The sequence below is a fragment of the Cnephaeus nilssonii genome (genome assembly GCF_951640355.1).
Source record: "Cnephaeus nilssonii genome assembly, chromosome: 3".
In the NCBI taxonomy this organism is placed as follows: domain Eukaryota; kingdom Metazoa; phylum Chordata; class Mammalia; order Chiroptera; family Vespertilionidae; genus Cnephaeus; species Cnephaeus nilssonii.
In genome coordinates this window covers 41,377,992-41,398,801 of record NC_137074.1, presented here as the reverse complement: position 1 = coordinate 41,398,801, position 20,810 = coordinate 41,377,992, and the positions used below count along the sequence as shown (strand labels likewise).

At 44.1% G+C, this 20,810-nt stretch overlaps 1 protein-coding gene across 1 annotated transcript in view; it reads left to right on the top strand.

The window, feature by feature from the left end:
- Positions 1-9,062: 9,062 nt before the first annotated feature.
- The window catches only part of MCF2L2 (MCF.2 cell line derived transforming sequence-like 2), a gene marked incomplete at its 5' end in the record, with an annotated part of 193,282 nt that continues 181,534 nt past the window's right edge, over positions 9,063-20,810 (top strand). The window contains one exon of the mRNA XM_079763591.1: positions 9,063-9,138. Coding sequence (XP_079619717.1) covers positions 9,063-9,138 — 76 coding nt within the window. The remainder of the gene's footprint in view (positions 9,139-20,810) is intronic.

Genomic DNA, 20,810 nt, shown 5'->3' with positions numbered 1-20,810 from the left:
TCCAGAACTTATTCAACTTCTAGTTGCAAGTTTGTGGACTTTATTTTTTTTAACATTTTTTTTTGTAGAAAGTATTACATATTGGGCTTAATTTTTTTAATAGAAGTTTTAGGTTCACAGAAAAGTTGACCGAAAATAGAGATTTCCCATATACTACTTGCCACCACACATGCATAGCCTCCCCCATTACCAACATCCCTCACCAAAGTGGTGCATTTGTTATGATTAATGAACCCACATTGATACATTATAATCACTGAAAGTTATAATATATATATATATATATATATATATATATATATATATATTTGTTTTTAATAAATCTTTATTGTTCAGATTATTACAGTTATTCCTCTTTTTTCCCCCCTATAGCTCCCCTCTACTCGGTTCCCACCCCCTCCTCTGTCCTTACCACCCCCCCACTGTCCTCATCCATAGGTGTACGATTTTTGTCCATTCTCTTCCCGCACCCCTCACATCCCTTTCCCCACGAGAATTGTCAGTCCATTCCCTTTCTATGCCCCTGATTCTATTATATTCACCAGTTTATTCTGTTCATCAGATTTTTTATTCACTTGATTTTTAGATTCACTTGTTGATATATATGTATTTGTTGTTCATAGTTTTTATCTTTACCTTTTTCTTCTTCTTCCTCTTCTTAAAGAATACCTTTCAGCATTTCATATAATACTGGTTTGGTGGTGATGAACTCCTTTAGCTTTTTCTTATCTGTGAAGCTCTTTATCTGACCTTCAATTCTGAATGATAGCTTTGCTGGGTAGGGTAATCTTGGTTGTAGGTTCTTGATATTCATCACTTTGAATATTTCTTGCCACTCCCTTCTGGCCTGCATAGTTTCTGTTGAGAAATCCGCTGACAATCATATGGGTGCTCCCTTGTAGGTAATTAACTGTTTTTCTCTTGCTGCTTTTAATATTCTCTCTTTGTCTTTTGCTCTTGGCATTTTAATTATGATGTGTCTTGGTGTGGTCCTCTTTGGATTCCTTTTGTTTGGGATTCTCTGCACTTCCTGGACTTGTAAGTCTATTTCTTTCACCAGGTGGGGGAAGTTTTCTGTCAGTATTTCTTCAAATAGGTTTTCAATAGCTTGCTCTCTCTCTTCTTCTGGCACACCCATAATTTGGATGTTGGTACGCTTGCAGTTGTCCCAGAGGCTCCTTACACTATCTTCATATTTTTGGATTCTTTTTTCTTTTTGCTTTTCTGGTTGGGTGTTTTTTGCTTCTTCGTATTTTAAATCTTTGACTTGATTCTTGCGATCCTCTAGTCTGCTGTTGGATCTCTGTATATTATTCTTTATTTCAGTCAGTGTATGCTTAATTTCTAGTTGGTCCTTTTTCATATCCTCGAGGGTCTCACTAAATTTATCAGCGGTTTCTAGAAAATTCTTGAAAAACCTTATAACCGTGGTTTTGAACTCTATATCCAGTAGTTTGCTTTCCTCCATTTCTGTCATTTGTGACCTGTTTCTTTGTTTTTGCATTTTGGCTGCTTCCCTGTGTTGACAGAGTGGCTTTGTGTGCTAGGTGTCCTATAGGGCCCAGTGGCTCAGCCTCCCCAGTTACCTGAGGTGGACACTCTTGGTGCACCCCTTTGTGGGCTGTGTGCACAGTCTTGTTGTAGTTAAGTCTTGATTGTTGTTGGTATCACTGGGTGGAATTGACCTCCAGGCCAATTGGCTGTGAGGACCAGCTTCAACTAGAATGGGAGAACTGCTGTGCTGAAGACATCCTTATGAGGCAGGACTTGCTTCAGTGGGGCTTTGGTGCTCACTGAGTCTTCCCCCTGAGTGTGTCCCTTATGGATCTGAGGAGTTGTAATCTGGAGGGTCCCACTCTGACCCCTGGGTATACTGGCTCTTGGATCTCCAAGGAGGTGCTAATTTAGCCTCTGCCTGAGGCCACCTAGCAGGAACTATGGAGAGATCTGCAGATTCCTCTTCTTTGTTTGGGGTTTGGAGGTGCCCAGATGAGGCCCAGCTGTGAAGCGATGCAAACTGCTGTGGGGCCTTGTGCCTTCTTTTGGATGTTCTGGGTCTCTCTGACCCAGCTGCAGTTTGTTAGGTAATTTTAGATTGCAAAGGGCCAGGCCATTCATATGCAAAATCTTCTGGGCACAGCTTGGGTGGGGCGGGGTCTCAGGGAATCGACAGGGCGGAGCAAACAGCTATGGCTGATCCTCAGCCTGCCCTAAGAGGCCCCGGGTCTCAGTGTCCCATGGTAATTGCTGCAAGCACCTCTGAGAGAAAGCCACCCTTGAGTTCCGCCCAATGCCAGATAGTCCAGTTTCTCCCCCGTATGAGTCTGGGTCCCCAGAGTCTCGCCCAGAACTGGAGTTCAGAGCAGTTGGGAGTTTGTGCCTCCCTCCCGATTGAGAAAGACAACTGCGTCCTCAGTTGCCAGCCCTTTCCATGCACGTGCGCATGCGCTCGCACCTTTGTACCTCTGCACTTCACTTCCGCACCTCCTCTGAGTCTCAGTGTGCTTTCCTCTTTCCTTCTAGTTGTAGAATTTCCACTCAGCCAGCCTTCCTGTGGTTCTGGATGATGTCCGTTTTGTCTTTTAGTTGTAGTTTTGAAGTGGTTGTGCGAGGCAGCAATTTCAGGTATTTACCTATGCTTCAATCTTGGTTTCTCTCTATAGTTTATATTAAAGTTCACTCTTGGTATTATACTTTTATGGGTTTGGACAAAAAATTTATAATCCTATGAAGAGTAGTTTTACTGCACTAAAAATGGGATCTAAAAGTCCTGTGTCTGACTATTCTTTCCTCCCTCCCCCCCATAACCTCTGGCAATCACTAATCTTTTTACTGTCCCTATAGTTTTGCCTTTTCCAAAATGTCATATAGCAGGAATCATATAGTAAGCAGCCTTTCAGATTGTCTTCTTTCACGTAATATTTATGCATTTAAGTTTATTCCATGCCTTTTCATGCCTTTTTTCATTATTATTTTAATTTTCATATACAAAAAGATAAAACTTGAAATAGTTCTAGATTTTTCCTCCTATTCTGTTGAAGTGTGGCTGCTTCTTCACACATTGGAGGGGCAAGAGGAGCTACATTCCCATCAGTGTATTTGAGGACCCAGTGCAGAGTTCAAGCAGCAAAATCCCAACTTAGCAGAGCTCATTTCAAATTTGACACTCATTTCTAAAATTACCACTGGAAAGAGGAGCAAAGAGCCACTGCAAATGAATGAACTATGATACAATGTTCTTCCCAAAATGTCTTCATTTTACAACTGTAATTACATGGATGTCTGCTTTAGGCCATTTTTGATGTGTGTGTGTATATAATCTATAATATATCACATATATCACACAAATATAGTCAACTAATCTTTGAGCAAAGGAGCAAAGGCAATTCAGGCTGATTTTAGGAGACAGAAGATGACAGTAAAATGACTGTCAGAATGGCGTGAGCTCAGGTGACTTTTTTTATTGTTTAAAGTTTTACATATGTCTCCTCCCCCCGCCCCCTCCTGCATTGACACCCTCCCTCCCCCCCCCCCCCCCCCCCGCAGCCATTCCCACCTCCAGGGCAAGTCCCCACTGCCCCAGTGTCTATGTCCATTGGTTATGCTAATATGCATGCATACAAGTCCTTTGGTTGATCTCTAACTGCACCCCCACCTCCCCTGCCATTTGTCTCTGGATCTATTTTTGTTCATCAGTTTATGTTGATCATTATATCCCACCTATGAGTGAGATCATGTGATATTTATCTTTCTCCTACTGGCTTATTTTGCTTAGCATAATGCTCTCCAATTCCATCCATGTTCTTGCAAATGGTAAAAGTTCCTTCTTTTTTATAGTGGTGTAGTATTCCATTGTGTAGATGTACCATAGTTGTTTTTTTTTAATATATTTTATTGATTTTTTTACAGAGAGGAAGAGAGGATAGTTAGAAACATTGATGAGAGAGAAACATCGATCAGCTGCCTCCTGCACACCTCCTTCTGGGGATATGCCAGCAACCAAGGTTCATGCCCTTGACCAGAATCAAACCTGGGACCTTTCAGTCTGCAGGCTGATGCTCTATCCATTGAGCCAAACCAGTTAGGGCCATGTACCATAGTTTTTTAATCCACTCATCTGCTGATGGGCACTTAGGTTGTTTCCAAATCTTAGCTATTGTAAATTGTGCTGCTATGAACATAGGGGTGCATATATCCTTTCTGATTGGTGTTTCTGGTTTCTTGGAATATAGTACTGGAAGTGGGATTACTGGGTCAAATGAGAGTTCCATTTTTAACTTTTTGAGGAAACTTCATACTGTTTTCCACAGTGGCTGCACCAGTGTGCATTCCCATCAGCAGTGCACGAGGGTTCCTTTTTCTCCACATCCTCGCCAGCACTTGCCATTTGTTGATTTGTTGATGATAGCCGTTCTGACAGGTGTGAGATGGTATCGCATTGTTGTTTTAATTCAGGCGACTTTTTCACTTACTGGGTTCACCTATCCAGTTATTTGTGTAGTAGGTGGCATGTGGTGTGACCCTCTCAGACAAGGATCACTGTCTTGTCCTGCATATTAGAACAGTTGGGCTCACAACTCAGGGTTATCCTACCAGTATTTATCTCATTTATTCTCTTTGGTAGTTGAAATTACTGACAATGGCATCTCATCTCTAAAACTTCAGTATATATCTCTAAGAGAATAAGGACATTTTCTTACATATCTACTATACCATACTTTCCAAAAACAAATCTCCGCAATTTGGACCAGTTTGGGGGGAAAAAAAAGAAAAGAAAGAAATAGAATAGAAAGTATTTCAGGGTTTCAGATGTAGTAAGGAAAAAATTGTTCCATACAACTTTTAATTACATGTATGTATGTCTACTGTGTCATGATATAAAAGTTGTATCACACTGTGGTGTGCAGTCTAAGAAGTTTGAAGAGCCCTGCTGTAGGCCAGGGGTGCCCTAACTGTGGTCCTAGGACCAGCAGCATCAGTATTCCTGGGACTTGTTAGACATGCAGATTCTCAGGTCCCATCCCACACTACTGAATCAGAATCTCTGGAAATGGGGTTAGGAACCTGGATTTTTAAAAAATCACCTGGACAGTGATTCTGCTAGTTTGGGAACCACTGATCTAGACTAAACTAGATGGCCCCAGTGGTGCCTCAGGCATCCCTCATCCTCACATGTGGCACCCAAGGGGGGGGGGGGTCCTCTGTCTTTTTCTTCATTGTCAGAGGCAGTACTGATAGTCCATTAACAGGACGGTGGAATCTACCTTGGCAGTGTTTGGAGGATGGTTTCTCTTTGCAAACTCAGGTGAACCCTTACCTGAAAGAAGAGAATGGTCTAGATTCAGAAGATGCAGTTTGTACCAGCAGCATCTGTAAATGAGACTAAATCCCTTACAGGGTTATTGTGAGGCTTAAAGGATGTTTGTGAAATACCTACCATTATAATAAGCACAGAGCCGTCCCTTGTCATATAGCGGTGGTAGTTGCTGTACTTGACACTGCCTTTCACAACTCTGGGCATATAATTGATGTTCAATAGATGTGGCTGATTGTTGGTAATAAATTAATTGGAGAGGGAGGTAGGCTATTCTGGCTTGTTCCTTAATTTTGCCATATTTTAGAGGAGGGATGTAGATCACAATTAGGAAGGAGAAAAGGAAGCGAGGAAGGTAGGAGGGCGGGGAAGAAGGAGAGACCAGGGGCATGTCCACATTTATAAGAGCAATGGAGATAATGACCATTTTCTTGGAGGAACGAGTTATGAGCTATTGAAAGCTATGAGCTCATTTTTTTTTTACAGGACCTCAGAACTGGAGAAGGGAACTTTCAGATCACAGACGACATCCCTCGCACACACAGCCCTCATGACCGAGGTGAAGCAGTTCAGGCCCTGGGAGAGCATGTGTTAGAGATGTGGGACAGAATTGGTTTCTTTCTTTTTTAAAATATATTTTTATTGATTTCAGAGAGGAAGGGAAAGGGAGAGATAGAAACATCAATGATGAGAAAATCACTGGTCAACTGCCTCCTGCACGCCCCATACTGGGGATTGAGACTGCAACCTGAGCATGTGCCCTGTCCGGGAGTCGAACCGTGACCTCCTGGTTCATAGGTCCATGCTCAACCACTGAGCCACGCCAGCCAGGCCAGAATTGGTTTCTGAGGATAGGCACTGCCTACTACATCTTGCCATAAATTCAGCCAATTCATTTCCATGGGAACCTTTGAAGAGTGTGAAGGTACAGGAGTGGGAAAGGACAGCAGCACTCTGAGTGTGATTTATTCTCTTTCTGTCTCTTTTTGCTTTCATTCCCATTCATAAGCTTCTCCTGCCTCTCTTTCCTCTCTCCATCCCCCCTCTCCCTTCTTTTCATGATTCTCACCCTAAGGGCATGGCCTAATCCAGGAAGCTGAGGATCTACAAAGTCCAGAATGTTCCACATCATTAGTCTCCTAGGCAATGTGCTGGTTTCTAGTGATCTAAACTCACAATTGGCTTTGACTGGTACTGGGGTTCTGATTACTATCAATAGGAAACACCTCCTTTGTTTCCTCAAAAATACTTGTGACCCTTGAATAGGGTCAGAAACCACCATGGAAACACAATCCAAAGCTGTTTTACACCTTTGGGTCTTTAACCCCTTTCTGAATTTCTTGCAAGAGGCTGCTATTTAAAAATGGTTGTTCTACTTGTGCAGGTAGAGTGAAAACCTCCTAGAAGGGAGAAGGGCAGAACCTCTGCACACATCTCATGTTACAGGTGGACTAACCATCATCTCTTAACCACAGCCCACAGTTGTTGCAGAAAGCATTTAAAAATGACCCCGAGCCCCTGGGATGAGTGGCTACTACTAGAAAGAAATTGGATCCATGGTGTTTGGAGTTGGGATTTATTTATTTAACCAGAGGCCCGGTGCATGAAATTCATGCACTGGCGGGGGGTGTCCCTCCGCCCAGCCTGCACCCTCGCCAATCTGGGACCCCTTGGGGGATGTCCGACTGCCCGTTTAGGCCTGATCCCTAAAGTGGCAGTCGGACATCCCTCTCACAATCCAGGACTGCTGGCTCCCAACCGCTCGCCTGCCTGCCTCCTTGCCCCTAACCGCTTCTGCCTGCCAGCCTGATCACCCCCTAACCACTCCCCTGCCAGCCTGATCGACGCCTAACTGCTCCCCTGCCGACCCAATTGCCCCCAACTGCCCTCCCCTGCTGGCCTGGTCGCCCCCAACTGCCCTCCCCTGCCGGGCCTGGTCACCCCTACCTGCCCTCCCCTGCCAGCCTGGTTGCCCCTAACTGCCCTCCCTCCCCTGCAGGCCCGGTTGCCCCCAACTGCCCTCCCCTGCCGGCCCAGTCGCCCCCAACTGCTCTCTCCTGCTGGCCATCTTGTGGCGGCCATCTGTGATCACATGGGGGTGGCCATCTTGTGTGAGGGCATGACGGTCAATTTGCATATTACCTCTTTATTATATAGGATACTAGAGTCCCAGTGCATGAAATTTGTGCACAGGTAGGGTCCCTAGGCCTGGGGAGCCATCAGGGCGGATCTGGGCCTTCTTTCCCCTGGCTTCTGGCTAGGGCCTTTCTTGTTCTGCTCCGCCCCCTGGTGGTCACCGCACCACATAGTAAGAAGTCGAACTCCCGGTTGGTCAAACTCCGGAGGGGACAATTTGCATGTTAGCCTTTTATTATATAGGATGTATATTGTTTAGTATTAAGTGGAGAGCTGAGTTTTCTGGCATTTTCAGAACACATGGGTGGCCCCGGTACTCTGGCAACCGGATATTCAGGTTCCCCAGTTATGGGGTATTGAGGGACCACCATCTGACCAGATTGGGTTGCGTAGGCTCCCCTCCCCGCCGCGGGCTCTGCTGACCGGGATTTTTTCCTTCCCGCCAGGCGGCATCTGGAGCCACCTAAGGAGGCCGAGGGACAGCATCTCCACCCGGCAGCTGCTCGGAGAAGCGGCTCCTGGAGGGATGGGGGAGGAGGGCCGCATGGGTGCGGTGCCAGGCCTTTGCAGGACGGAGAGCTGGCGCGCCTGACAGCCGGCAGATGGAGCGGTGGCGCACGGCACAGCCGCACGAAGGGAGAGGCCCGCGCGGTGGAGACGGGTACCCACCCGCGTGCCCAGCCCTGTCCGGGCTCCAAGTACGGGGGTGTCCGGTGGACGCTGTGACTGCGTGAGAAAAACCTCCAACCGAGGGGGGAGAACAAACGCCAACCGCTCCCACCCCTCCGCAACAGCCCCGAGCCGGCTGCCGGCCACCCCCCAGCCCTCCTTCCCGAATCCTGGGGGGCTGGCCCGCCTCTCCCAGTCAGCGCCTTCTCACCTCGGCTCCTCCGCAGACAGTGGAGGGCAGGAGGGGCGAGCCAGGAGGGCGCACAGCGGGCGCTCCGAAGCCGGTGCTGGCGCGAGCGCCCAAGTTGCCGTCTCCTCTCCCCACTCTGGGTCGCAGCCCCACGCGAGAACGGGCTGCGCTCCGGCGCGTGCGCGACCCCCCCGCCCCCCGCGCCCTCCGTGCCGCCCGCGAGGGGAAAGGTGGGCGCCGGGGCGGGAGGAGCCGGGAGCGCGGCCGGGCGTGGGGTGGGCGGCGCGGAGCAGCGGGTCCCGCGGCCACCTCCGCCCTCCGCCCTCCGCCCTCCCAGGCTCCGCGCCGCCCCCGAGAGCCGACCGAGCATCCCCACCTCGACCCTCCGGAGGCGGCGCCGGCGACCCGACGGCCCAGGACCGCAAATCCAGAACCCGCCCGCTCCCTCGGCCCGGGAGGCCCGTGGCGCAGTTACAGGGAGATTGGAGCGACTGGCTCTTCGCAGCTCCGGGGCTGCCATTCCCTCTCTCCAAGCCAGACGTCACGTTGGGAAAGCTGCCCGACAGAACCTTTAAATAATCCCCCGGAGGGCGTGGCTGGCGTCGCCGCCGGCCCTGGAGAGTTGGCCTGCCTGGCAGTGACTCTGGTTTGTGCCTGGGGAGAGCGAGGAAGAGGGTGAGCGCAGAGCATCCTCCGGGGGAGATGCCCTTTGAAAACCATCCAGAGCCTCAGTAGAAACAGTTGTTTGGCGAAATGTTATTGGGGTTCAAAGAAGAAATGGCTCCCCAAGAGCTCACCCGGCGACTGGCCACAGTGACCACTCACGTCGGTAAGTGACGTTTTTTTTTTTCTTTTCTTTCTTGCATTTTATCAATGAAGGGGGGGGGGGCGGAGTAGGCTGGGGTCTCTACTCCCCCTGCCCTCCCCCGCAGCCCAGGGGCAGCGCCCTCCCTGCGAAGGCCGTGGGGCGCGTGCCCTGCGCCTGGGCCTCGCTGCTGCTTGGGGCGGCCGGTCACAGGCGTCCGTCCCTGGGGGTTGTCGAGTCTGTTGGGTCTTACACCGCGAGGTCAGCTGAGCTGTTGAGTCTCCGTTACCTGCTTCTGGCCAGGGGCGGGGATGGGGACTTGTGTCGTAGTTTACCAGGTAATGGGGACAGGAGGGAGGCATGCAGGTGTTTCCCGCAGAAACCACTGCCAAACCACTGGAGGCTTGCCGTGAAATGTGGGTTCTTCCCCCAACCCTTCCCTGGACACATCCAGGGTGAGAGCCTTTGGATGGGTGTGACTAGAATATATCGGGTCATTTTCTCTGGTGCTCCCTTCACTTTGAGACCCTTCCGTGAATGCTAATCAGTTTTCACTGTAGCGTCTGGAAGTTTTAACCTGTGTTCCACGCATTTGTTAGAACTGCCTTCCTGGTGATTATATGTGAAATCTTAATTGAATGACTGAGTCATCATTGCTCTTTGAGGGCCCAGACTAGCGCGTGTTTAAGTACAAGAATGAGGTACATCTTGAATGATACACATGTGGGGATATACTTTGTGAAGATGATTTATATGGAAAGGCCCAGTTTTGATGATTTTGTTTTCAAAAGTGTGTCTAGTGCCAAATGTGGCCACTGAACTGTTTCTTTCTTTCTTTCTTTCTTTCTTTCTTTCTTTCTTTCTTTCTTTCTTTCTTTCTTTCTTTCTTTCTTTTTTTTTGTCTTTAAGAGAAAAGGTCAGTAGAGTCCTGACAAGGAGGGCTGAATGTGAAATATTGCTGAAGGCAGGATGAAATAAGGAGAAAAATACCTTCTAAGAAAAGAGATGGCAAGATATTGAGTGCTGAAATGACTGTGTCAAATACCAGCCCATGCATGAAATTGTGGTGTAGAGAAAGATCAGTGGTTAGGGGGTATGACCTGTTGGATTTGAGTTCTTCCCTGGATAAGCAATTGAATGTCAGGCTGAAAAATGGGAGGTTTAATAATTCTTCCTTACTCACTCCAAGGCTATTTGTAAGATAATGTGGGTAAAAATACCATCTACATTGTGAATGTGTTATTGATCATATCCCTGTGCCACTAACGGTCTTGGGCAGGTCACTGGGCCTGGAGGGAGACCTAGATGATAGATCTCGAAGATCTGGTAGGCAGTATTCCTTGGCTAACACTAGGCTGCCTGTGGGGTCCAGGCTATGGTATACTTTGCTTATCTTGCTACCTCCCTCCTCCCATAGTCAGCTCCGTATAGGATACAAACATGAATTTGTGTAGTTTCTGCCCTCAAAGAACTACTACTGACCCCTGGCATTTGTGCCCTTTGCAGCATTCGGTCTCCTGTGTAATCTCACAAACCTGTGAAAGAGGTGGAGTATCCATTATCCCCATCTTACAAATGAAGGGATTGAGACTTTAGGAGGTTCATATTTTATGGTCTCAGGGGTAACACAGGGTAGGCTTGGGACCAGAAGGCAGCTCTTCCGATGCTCTGTTTGGGACTCTCATTGAGGGGGGTCTCTAACCCTGCAGTAGCCCCTGTCTTCATGGGGACTTGCAATAAGTAGCCATGAAGACAGGGGACTTGCAATAAGTAGAACTTCTGCTAGGATGGATGGGCTCTGCATTTGAGGTGTGTGATCATGAATTGGGGAAGGGTTGGGAAGAGAGTAAGGTTGTGGGGAAGAGCATTCTCCTGGTCCTATCCTACTCGGCTGCATAACAGTATGAAAGCACCATGTGACTATGGTGTTCTGCCGTGTCAGGGTCACCGTCCTCTCCATCTACCACAGCACCGAGGGCAAGGTCCTGGTGGCTGTGGAGATCTCCATCTTGGCTTCAAGTGCTGGATTACTAGGCTGCCTTTTTACCCCAAAGTACTGTATTATTCTGATAAGACCTGGTAATAACTCTTCAAAAGGTTTAAGGAATAAAATAGGTCCCAGGAGAAACAGGCATTCAAGTTTTATCTCATAAGTCTTTATCACATTTTTAGACTTTTGAAAAACAAACCACTGAAATGTTATATCTCAGTTATATATTCCAAAAAATGTGCTTCCGTATTCATTGTCCACTTCTGTCTCTCAGCCAGTTCCTCCTCCAGTTGGGATTTCTGCTCTTTCCATGATCCCTGAGATTTGAAGATTCAGGACTGGGTCCTGTTGATTCAGTTTCTGAAATATCTAATGAGTCTCTTTCCTCATGTCCATTCCCACAGCTACCTGCCTCTGACCTGCTTCAGAAATTCATTTCCTCCTGACTAACCATTGTGCAAGCCTCTTGCCTCTCCTGTGTTTGCTTCTAACCTATACCAGGAATTACTGGTATAAAAACAACAACACGGCTCTTGTGTATTACAAAACGTTCATGATACTCTTACATAGTCATTCTCTGTAGCCTGGAGTACAGCTCTTTATTGTTTGGCACCTTTTAGTCTTCTCTCCTAATACTTGCTATCTCTGTATCTATGGTTGGTCAACTTGGGCTGAGTCCTTCAGCTTTGTTCCACTATATTTTCTGCTATATGTGTTCCCACCTCCAAACATTTAATTTCCCTCCATTTGGAATGACCCTTTAATATATTTCTCCTCACAGAAACAGTACAAACCTTACAAGTCCTGAAATTCAGTGCTTCCTTCTTCAGGTACTTTCTTTCATCCTGTTAGTGGGACACAATGAGCCCCCTTTCTGATTTCCTAAGTAGGTTTTGTTCTATTCACATGACACCTCTCATACTCTTCCTTGTATTTTGGTTAGTTGATTATTTGTGTGCTTATCTCGGCTCCTAGACTCCTCATTACTTACCTGTGTGGCCTCGTTACCCAACACAGGGTCTCCCTCTATGAAGATGCAGAATAAATGTTTGCTGAATGTATGAAGGATTGGTTGTGCCTTCGACTGGACCTTGAGTATTCAGTAATGTCAGGCAACTTTTAGACTTTTAAGGACTGAAGTATTTGTGGATAATTCTTTTGCTTCTTAAGCTCCATTTTTCAAGTAAACATTAAGCCCTGCAGATGTTTTTTATGTGATGTGGCTCACTCCTTCTTTGGATTTTGTTAGTTTGTCAGGGACCCTCATAAAATATGCAGTTCACATGTGAACAGTGTCCAGATGTGCTTTTACCCATGCAGGACACAAGTGGGATTATCTTCTCCCCTTTATTCTGGACTATAGAGTCACATTGGTTCAATTACAGAATTTCAGAATCAGAAAAGAGTTTGATTTTCCCCACCTCATCCTTTCCAATTCTTGAATCCTCTCTGCAAGTTTTTGCTGAACTGCTTTTTATATACAGAGGTGCTGTCTAAGTACACATGAATATTCTAATACATCTCAGATTGCTCTAGGATTTTGATAGACAGACTACATATTGCTCACAGGGGCCTTCCAGTCAGTGGAAAATCTTAGTCATCTAGCTGATTGGTGTGAGTAATCCCCCATTCAGGTTTCATATTTCAAGTCCAGTTCACTCTCTCAGATTATCATCTCATATTAGAAGTAATGATTTTGATCTTACTCTATTATTGTTCTAAAATAATTTCATGTGTTTGGCTATACCCAATTAAACTGTGAGGCAGAAAGGAATAGCCTTTGAGACATTCCTTATATAATTGGAGATTGGATTGGTGGCTGTTTTGGTGACAAAGCTGTAGAATTTTGACTCGTAACCCAGGTCACTACTTTTAGGATGATACTGGCATTGATAATATGCAACCAGAAAAAGAACAAACTGAGAAATTAAGCCCATGACTCATTATTCTACAATGGAATAATGACTGAAATGGCTAGGATCCTCAGCTGTTGGTGCTGTAGGCAGGATCTAATTAGAGTATTTGCTGCTTAGATAGGAATGAGTCCAGTGGGGACAACTAGACATGCTGGAGTAATGACTTCATCTATCCCAAAAGTGAATTAACTGCATCTGAGTGATTTTTTTCTATTGGGCTCTCTAGACACTGTGTCTGGGACTTACGGATTCTTCAGGATCTATTAAAATTGTTGGAACACAAAAATTGATTGACAACTAAATTGCAAAGTGCAAAATAAAATTTAAGAAATGCTTAATTTAAATACCTGTGAAAGTTCTCTTACCCATAATAAAAAAATATTTCATTGCATTAAAGAACAATGCATAGTTATAATTCTGTAGATGCTCCTCAACGTATGATGGGGTTATATCCTGATAAGCCTATTGTAAGTTGAAAATGCATTTAATACATCCAACCTACTGAACATCATAGCTTAGGTTAGCCTACTTTAATGCTCACAGAGCATTTACACAGAGGAAAATTCAACATCAGATACCCTCACTGGTGAATTATACCAAACATTTAAAGAAGAATTAATACCAACTCTTCACAAACTCTTCAAAAAAGGAGGGAATATTCCTCAGCTCATTTTATAAAGCCAGTATTACCCTAATACCAAAACCAGACAAAGACATTACAAGAAGAAAAAAAAAAACACAAAAAACTATAAGCCAGTATCTCTTACGCATATAGACACAAAAAGCCTCAACAAAATACTAGCACCAAATCTAGCAACATATGAAAAAGGATTATACACCATGATCAAGTGGGATTTATCTCAGGAAAGCAAGGTTGGTTTAACATCTGAAAATCAACTGATGTAATACACCATAATAGAATACAGGACAAAAACCACATACTAGTAAACATCTCACTAGAGGCAGAAAAAGAATTTGACAAAATTTCATTCCTATTTGTGATTAAAAACACACACAACACACTCAACAAACTAGGAATAGAAGGGATTTTCCTCAGTTTGATAAATGGTATTTTAAAAAAAGCCCACAGCTAATATCCTAATTAATATGAAATGACTGGAAGCTTTCCCATAAAGGTCAGGAACAAGGCAAGGATGTTTATCCTCACTACTTTCATTCAGCATTGTATTAGAGATTCTAGCCAGTATAATTAGGCAAGAAAATGAAATAATAGGCCTCCAGATTTGAAAGAAAGAAGTAAAACTACTATCTGTATTTGCAGATGACATTTTGTATACAGAAAATCCTAAGTAATGCACTAAAAAAAAAAAATACTGGAATTAGTAAATGAGTTCAAGGTTTCAGGATACAGGGTCAATATTAAAAACAAACTATTTCTAAACAGTAGCAGTGAACAATCTGAAATGAAATTAAGAAACAATTCAATTTACAATACCATCAAAAAGAACAAAATACTCAGGAATAAATTTGATAACAGAGGTGCAACACATGTTCTTTAAGAACTATAAATCATTGTTAAGTGAAATTAAAGAAGCCCTAAATAAATAGAAAGGCATTCCATGTTCACAGATCAGAAGACTTAATTGGTTAAGATGGGTATATTCTCTAAATTGTTCAACAAAGACTCTGGAGTGAAAGTATATACTGATTTCGTAAGTGAAAATTACTTTTCTTTAGGAAGGCTTATTTAAATGGGACGTATTCTTGTGATACAACATGCCTAGTAGGCCATGAGCTTTTGTTGTTGCTGTTGTTGGATAGTGTTTTTGTGTTTTATTTGTTGATGGGTAATAAACCATTCCCAAACAACCATGTAATTATATCTCATGATTCCCTCAAGTGGTTGTAATCAGATGGCAACTGGGGCTGTATGGCTGTCACCTTGATATTCCCTCATGTGGCCTCTCTCTACATGGTGGTATCTCATCTTTCAGGGTCTCCCCATGTGGCCCTTTCTCCAGCAGGGTAGTCTGTACTTCTTACCTAGAAGCTCAGGTCTCTGATAGGTACAAAGCAGAAGCTGTTAGAACTTTTTTTCTTTGATTGTTTGTTTGTTTACTTTTGTTAATCCTCACCCATGGATATTTTTTCCATTGATTTGTTTAGAGAGAGTAGAAGGGAGGAGACACACAGAGAGAGAAACATTGATGTGAGAGAGACACATCAATTGGTTGTCTCCCACACGCATCCGGACTGGGCCGGGGATCAAGCCTGCAGCAGAGCAAGGTATATGCCCTTGACCGGAATCGAACCCGTGACCCTGCAGTCCAGGGTCTGACTCTCTAACCACTGAGTCAAACCTGCTAGAGCAAGGACTTCTTGATAATGGGCTTCAAGTCTCAAGTTACTTCCTCCAAAGCCTACTGGTCAAAGCAGGCCCAGGCTCAGCCCAGATATAAGGGGAGGGGCCATTCCTCCCCTTCTTACTGGGAGGATGAACATGCCCACCCAGGAAGGGGTGGAATTGTTGTTTTTTTTAAATATTTATTTTTTCTATATTTATTTTCTATGGCCACTTTAACAAATACCACAAACTTAATGGCTTAAAGCAGCACAGATTCATTTTCTGGCAGTTCTGTAGCTCAGACATTAATACAGGCCTCAATGGTCTAAAACCAAGCTGTCAACATGGTGGCATTCCTTTCTGGAGGTTCTTTTTCTTGCCTTTTCCAGCTTTTGGAAGCCGTGTGCAGTCCTAGGCTTATGGCCCTTTTCCTCCATCTTTAAAGGCAGCAACATCTGGTCTTTTTTGTGTTGTCGTCTCTAAGGTTCTCTCTTTCATTTTCCTCTTCTGCTTTTAAGGACCTTGTGATTATATTGGGTCATCCTTATTTTAAGGTCTTCTGATTAGCAGACTTTAATCCCATCTGCAACCTTCATTCCCGTTGCCATGTAACCTGACCTACACAGCTTCTGGGTATCAGGACACAGATAGTTTGGGGATGGGGAGGAGGAAGGCATTTTTCTGCCTACCATAGTTGCCACCTTGGAAACTAGCTACCTCATTGCTTCACTGAGCATCGGTGATGACTGTGACTTATGCCTTTGAATTGTCCAAACTTTTTTTTTTATTGTTTAAAGTATTATAAATAGTAGTACCTATGTCTCCTATGTCTCCCTCTTTTATTCCCAATTGTGAATTGTCCATATTTGGATGGTGAAGGCAGAGAAATGGAATTTCAGTTTATTGGTAACCTGAGTTGGGTGTTGGATTTACTCAGATATAATGTGGTACTTTAAGGTCTGAGTAGATGCCACTGTATTTATGATGTAAAATGCCACCAAACAAAAATTAACCCAAATGTTGTCATGATAATAACAGCTACCCATGATATAGAGAATGGTCATTTATTAAGTCAGGATTCCTTAGAATCTGTGTAAATAATATTGATTCTAGAAGTGATCATTTTCTGTACTGTGGAGAATATCAATGATAATTCCTGCCTTTCCAGAATGAAGTAAGGCTGTACTCAGGCTTTGCCAGCAAACAGCTGTGTAGCTTTTAGCACATCACTTTGCCAGAGTCTTGATTCTTTTGTAAAGGAAAACTATCATTTAAAACTTGAGGATTTACTTCCTTGTCTTTAAAGTTGTAGACATAATAAATATGTAACACTTAGGAATAAGACTTTGTTAAGGAAGAAAGTTTTAGGAGACCTGCCTACTTATACTTCCTTAGGAAAAAAAAAAAGTCCGATAAAGTTACAATGGCAAGGTAACAGCACCACCGTGCACTTTTGTTTAGTATAGAAGAGTGCCTAGATGTAGAGGACTTTACCATGAGGGAGAACCAGGTACAAAATATACATGTTTAGTCATGTGGGTCTTGTCCAGCTTAGAAGAGTTACTTCTGGATTTCTCTGTCCAGTTATCTGATCCCAAATCTTGCCCAGCCCAGGTTTTGGTTTGTGTGTCGGTTTTCTGTTTGTTTGTTTTTACCCATTATCCGATCAGTTTGAATTCATTTTAACTCTTTTTGTACCCAAGAAAGCTGTAATTAATTCCATTACTGAGGAGATAGAGGTCCTCCTGCAGGCTTCTCCTTATTTACATAACCAATTTAAGACTAACCACATTTACTGAGGGCCTCCGTAGTCCTGACATGGCCAGGTACCCGTGTCTTAACCTGGGGACAGGCTGTGAAGGAGTGGCCATGACCCCTGCCTGTGGCTATAGGCCCTGTGAGGGCCAGATCCAGGCCTCTTCCTCCACTGCTGCAGCCCTCGTGCCCTCCCCTGCTCCTCGGGTATCCTGGGGGCTAGGAATAACGAATGGATGTCCTCCTAGTGCTGACAGTCTAGTGGGGGAGGTTGCTGTTAAGCAAACATAAGAAAACTTTAGGCAGAGTCAGCCATCTGTCCATCAGTTCCCAGTCTCTCCCTCCATTTCATTGGGTCTTTGCTTTTCTGACTTCTGCTTGTACTGCCTTGCTTTTGCATCGGGGTGACCCAATTGTGAAATTTAACTCTTTTCCCCAGTATCTCAAAACTTACGTGTATAGAAGATTGGGAGGTGGGGTACAGGGGAGTCTCCCTCCCTCCCTCCCTCCCTCCCTCCCTCCCTCCCTCCCTCCCTCCCTCCCTCCCTCTCTCTCTCTTTTTAAGTGTTTTTATTGATTTCAGAGAAAGAGGAAGGGAGAGAGAGGTAGAAACACTGATGAGAGAGAAACAATGATCAGCTGCCTCCTGCATGTTCCCCACTGGGGATTGAGCCCACAATCCAGGCATGTGCCCCAACCAGGAATCGAACCAGTGACCTCTGGTGCATGGGTCAACGCTCAAACACTGAGCCACACTGGCTGGGTGAGGGGAATTTTCTGAAGATGGGAGCTGAGATGTTTATGGTCTAACACAGTGGTTGGCAAACTGCGGCTCGCAAGCCACATGCGGCTCTTTGGCCCCTTGAGTGTGGCTCTTCCTCAAAATACCACGTGTGGGCGCACACGTACAGTGCGATTGAAACTTCGTGGCCCATGCGCAGAAGTCGGTTTTCGGCTCTCAATCGTCGTACTGTTGATATTTGGCTCTGTTGACTAATGAGTTTGCCGACCACTGGTCTAACATACAGATACTTTGAAATGAAGCTGGAGGCATCATTATTTTAAAATGTCCACTGGCCACCAGCTTCTGGGAGTTTCACAGGCTCCTCTGTTCACCATTTGACTGGCTTCTTCCTTCCCCAATGGCTCTCTTCTCTTTCCTCTTTCTCCCGCTCCCCTCCCTCCCGCCCCGCCCCTGCTGCCCCCACATGTGAGAAAGATCTGGCACAGGCCTTAGACTAGAAAGGTGCATCTCCTGGACCCGCATCCCTCTACTTTTTATTCCACTTTTGTTTCCATTGCAGTATTTCTCTCTCCAGCAACCAATAGAACTCTTGCTTGCAAAGGAGGAAAAATCCCTCAGGCGGTGAAATGGGATTTTAGACCTTGACATATGGTATAGAAACGAGAAGGAAAATTCCACTACTCAAATCTGGTTTGCCCTTCAGGTGTGGTGTGAGCATTTTTTCCCTAGTCCTTTGCGAAAACTAACCCAGATTTTAAAGAGAAAGAACATGTTCATAATTTTCAGTGGCTTTGTGGTATAATCTTTTTTAAAACATGGTAGAAGAGCCCTAACCGGTTTGGCTCAGTGGCTAGAGCGTAGGCCTGCGGACTCAAGGGTGTCGGGTCAAGGGCATGTACCTTGGTTGCAGGCACATACCCAGTAGGGAGTGTGCAGGAGGCAGCTGATCGATGTTTCTCTCTCATCCATGTTTCTAACTCTCTATCCCTCTCCCTTCCTCTCTGTAAAATTCAATAAAATATTTAAAAAAACACACCCATGGTAGAAGAAATGAGAGCAGAATGAGCATTATGTGGTACTTCATAAGGACTTTAGAAACTATCCTTGTAAAAATAATACATGGTCTGTATTTAAAGTTTGGAAGAATCAGTATTAGATGTCAACTCTCCCCAAATTGATCTATAAATTAAATATAACTACAGTCAAAAGTTTATCAGGTTTTTTGGTAGTAATCAACCAGCTGGTTCTAAGATTTAGAATTAGCTAAAAGATACCATAATAGGCGAAAAAAACTATAATACCTAAAAAAAAAAAAACAACAACAAAAAAAACGGAACAAAGTTGGAGGACTCACAGTACCTAATTTAAAGACTTACTATGAAGCAAAATAATCAAGACATTGTGGTATTAGGGAAAGGACAGAAGCATAGATCAATGGAAAAGAATAGAGAATCTAAAAATAGTCCCACACAATATGATTAATTGATTTTTGACAAAGGTGTGAAGGTAGTTCAATGGAAAAAAGTATAAATGCAATTTCAACAAAAGGTGCTTAAAAATTAAGACATCTGTGTACAAAAAAAAAAATGTACATTGACCTGTGCCTCACCCCATATACAAGAATTAACTCAAAGTGGATCACGGACCTAAATGTAAAACAGAATTAGAAATCTTTTAGAAAACATAGGAGAAAATCTGTGTGACCTTGGTTGGACAATGAGTTTTTAGGTTGACACCAAAAGTAATATTCATAAAAGAAAAATTGGTTGCCCCGGCCAGTGTGGCTTGGTTGAGTGTTGTTCCGTCCACCGAAAGGTCACCAGTTTGATTCCTGGTCAGGGCATATACCCAGGTTGTGGGTTTGATCCATGGTTGGGGGTATACGGAGGCAACTAATCGATATTTCTCTCTCACATCAATGTTTCTCTCCCTTCCTCTCTTTCTAAAATCAATTAAGAAAACATAAAAAAGAGAAAAATTTGTTAGACTTCAGTAAAATTTTTGTTCCACAGGAGACACTGTTAAGAGAATGAAAACACAAACCACCGACTGGGAAAAAATTGGGGAAATCACCTATCTGACAAAGGATTTGTATCCAGAATATATAAAGAACTCTTAACAATAAATAAAAATGAACAGCATAATTTTACAATGGGCATAATTTTGAATGACTACTTTACCAAAGAAGATATACAGATGGAAAATAAGCACATGAAAATATGCTCAACATCAGCAGTCATTAGAGAAATTGCACACCTATCAGAGTGGTTAAGGAAAAAAAGACAATAAAAAGTCATGGTGAAGAGGGAGGGACTGGATCTCACACAACTGTTGGTGGGAATGTAAAATGGTACAGCCACTTTGGAAAACATTGGGCAGTTGCTTACAAAGTTAAACACATACTATACAGCCCAGTAATCCCACCCCAAGAGGGATGAAAATTTACAGTCACACAAAAATCTGTATGTGAATATTTATAGAAGCTTTATTCTTTATCACTGAAAACTGGAAAGAACTCATATGTCCCTCACCTGAGGAATGGATAAACAACCTGTGGACCATTTGTACAATGGAATACTTAACAATAAAATTATTGATACACATGACAACATAAATAAATCTGAAATGCATGATGCTAAGGGGAAAGATGCCAAACTTAAAAGGTGCATACTAAATGATTCCCTTTATCTGACATTCGGGAAGGGCAAAATTATAGGGATGGAGTGGTTACCAGGGATTAATGGTGGGAAGGAGTGATTTGACTACGAAGGGATGATGGAACTATTTAGTATACTGATTGTAGTGATGGATAAACGACTTCATGCATTTAAAATTATACACCAAAAAGAGTGAATTATTCTGTACTAGAGGCCTGGTGCATGAATTTGTGCACGAGTGGGGTCCGGCCGGCCTGCCCATGACCAGCCGGATCAGCCAGGGGGAGGGACTGCGGGCAGTTGGCCAGCCTACTCTGCTCCTGGTTGA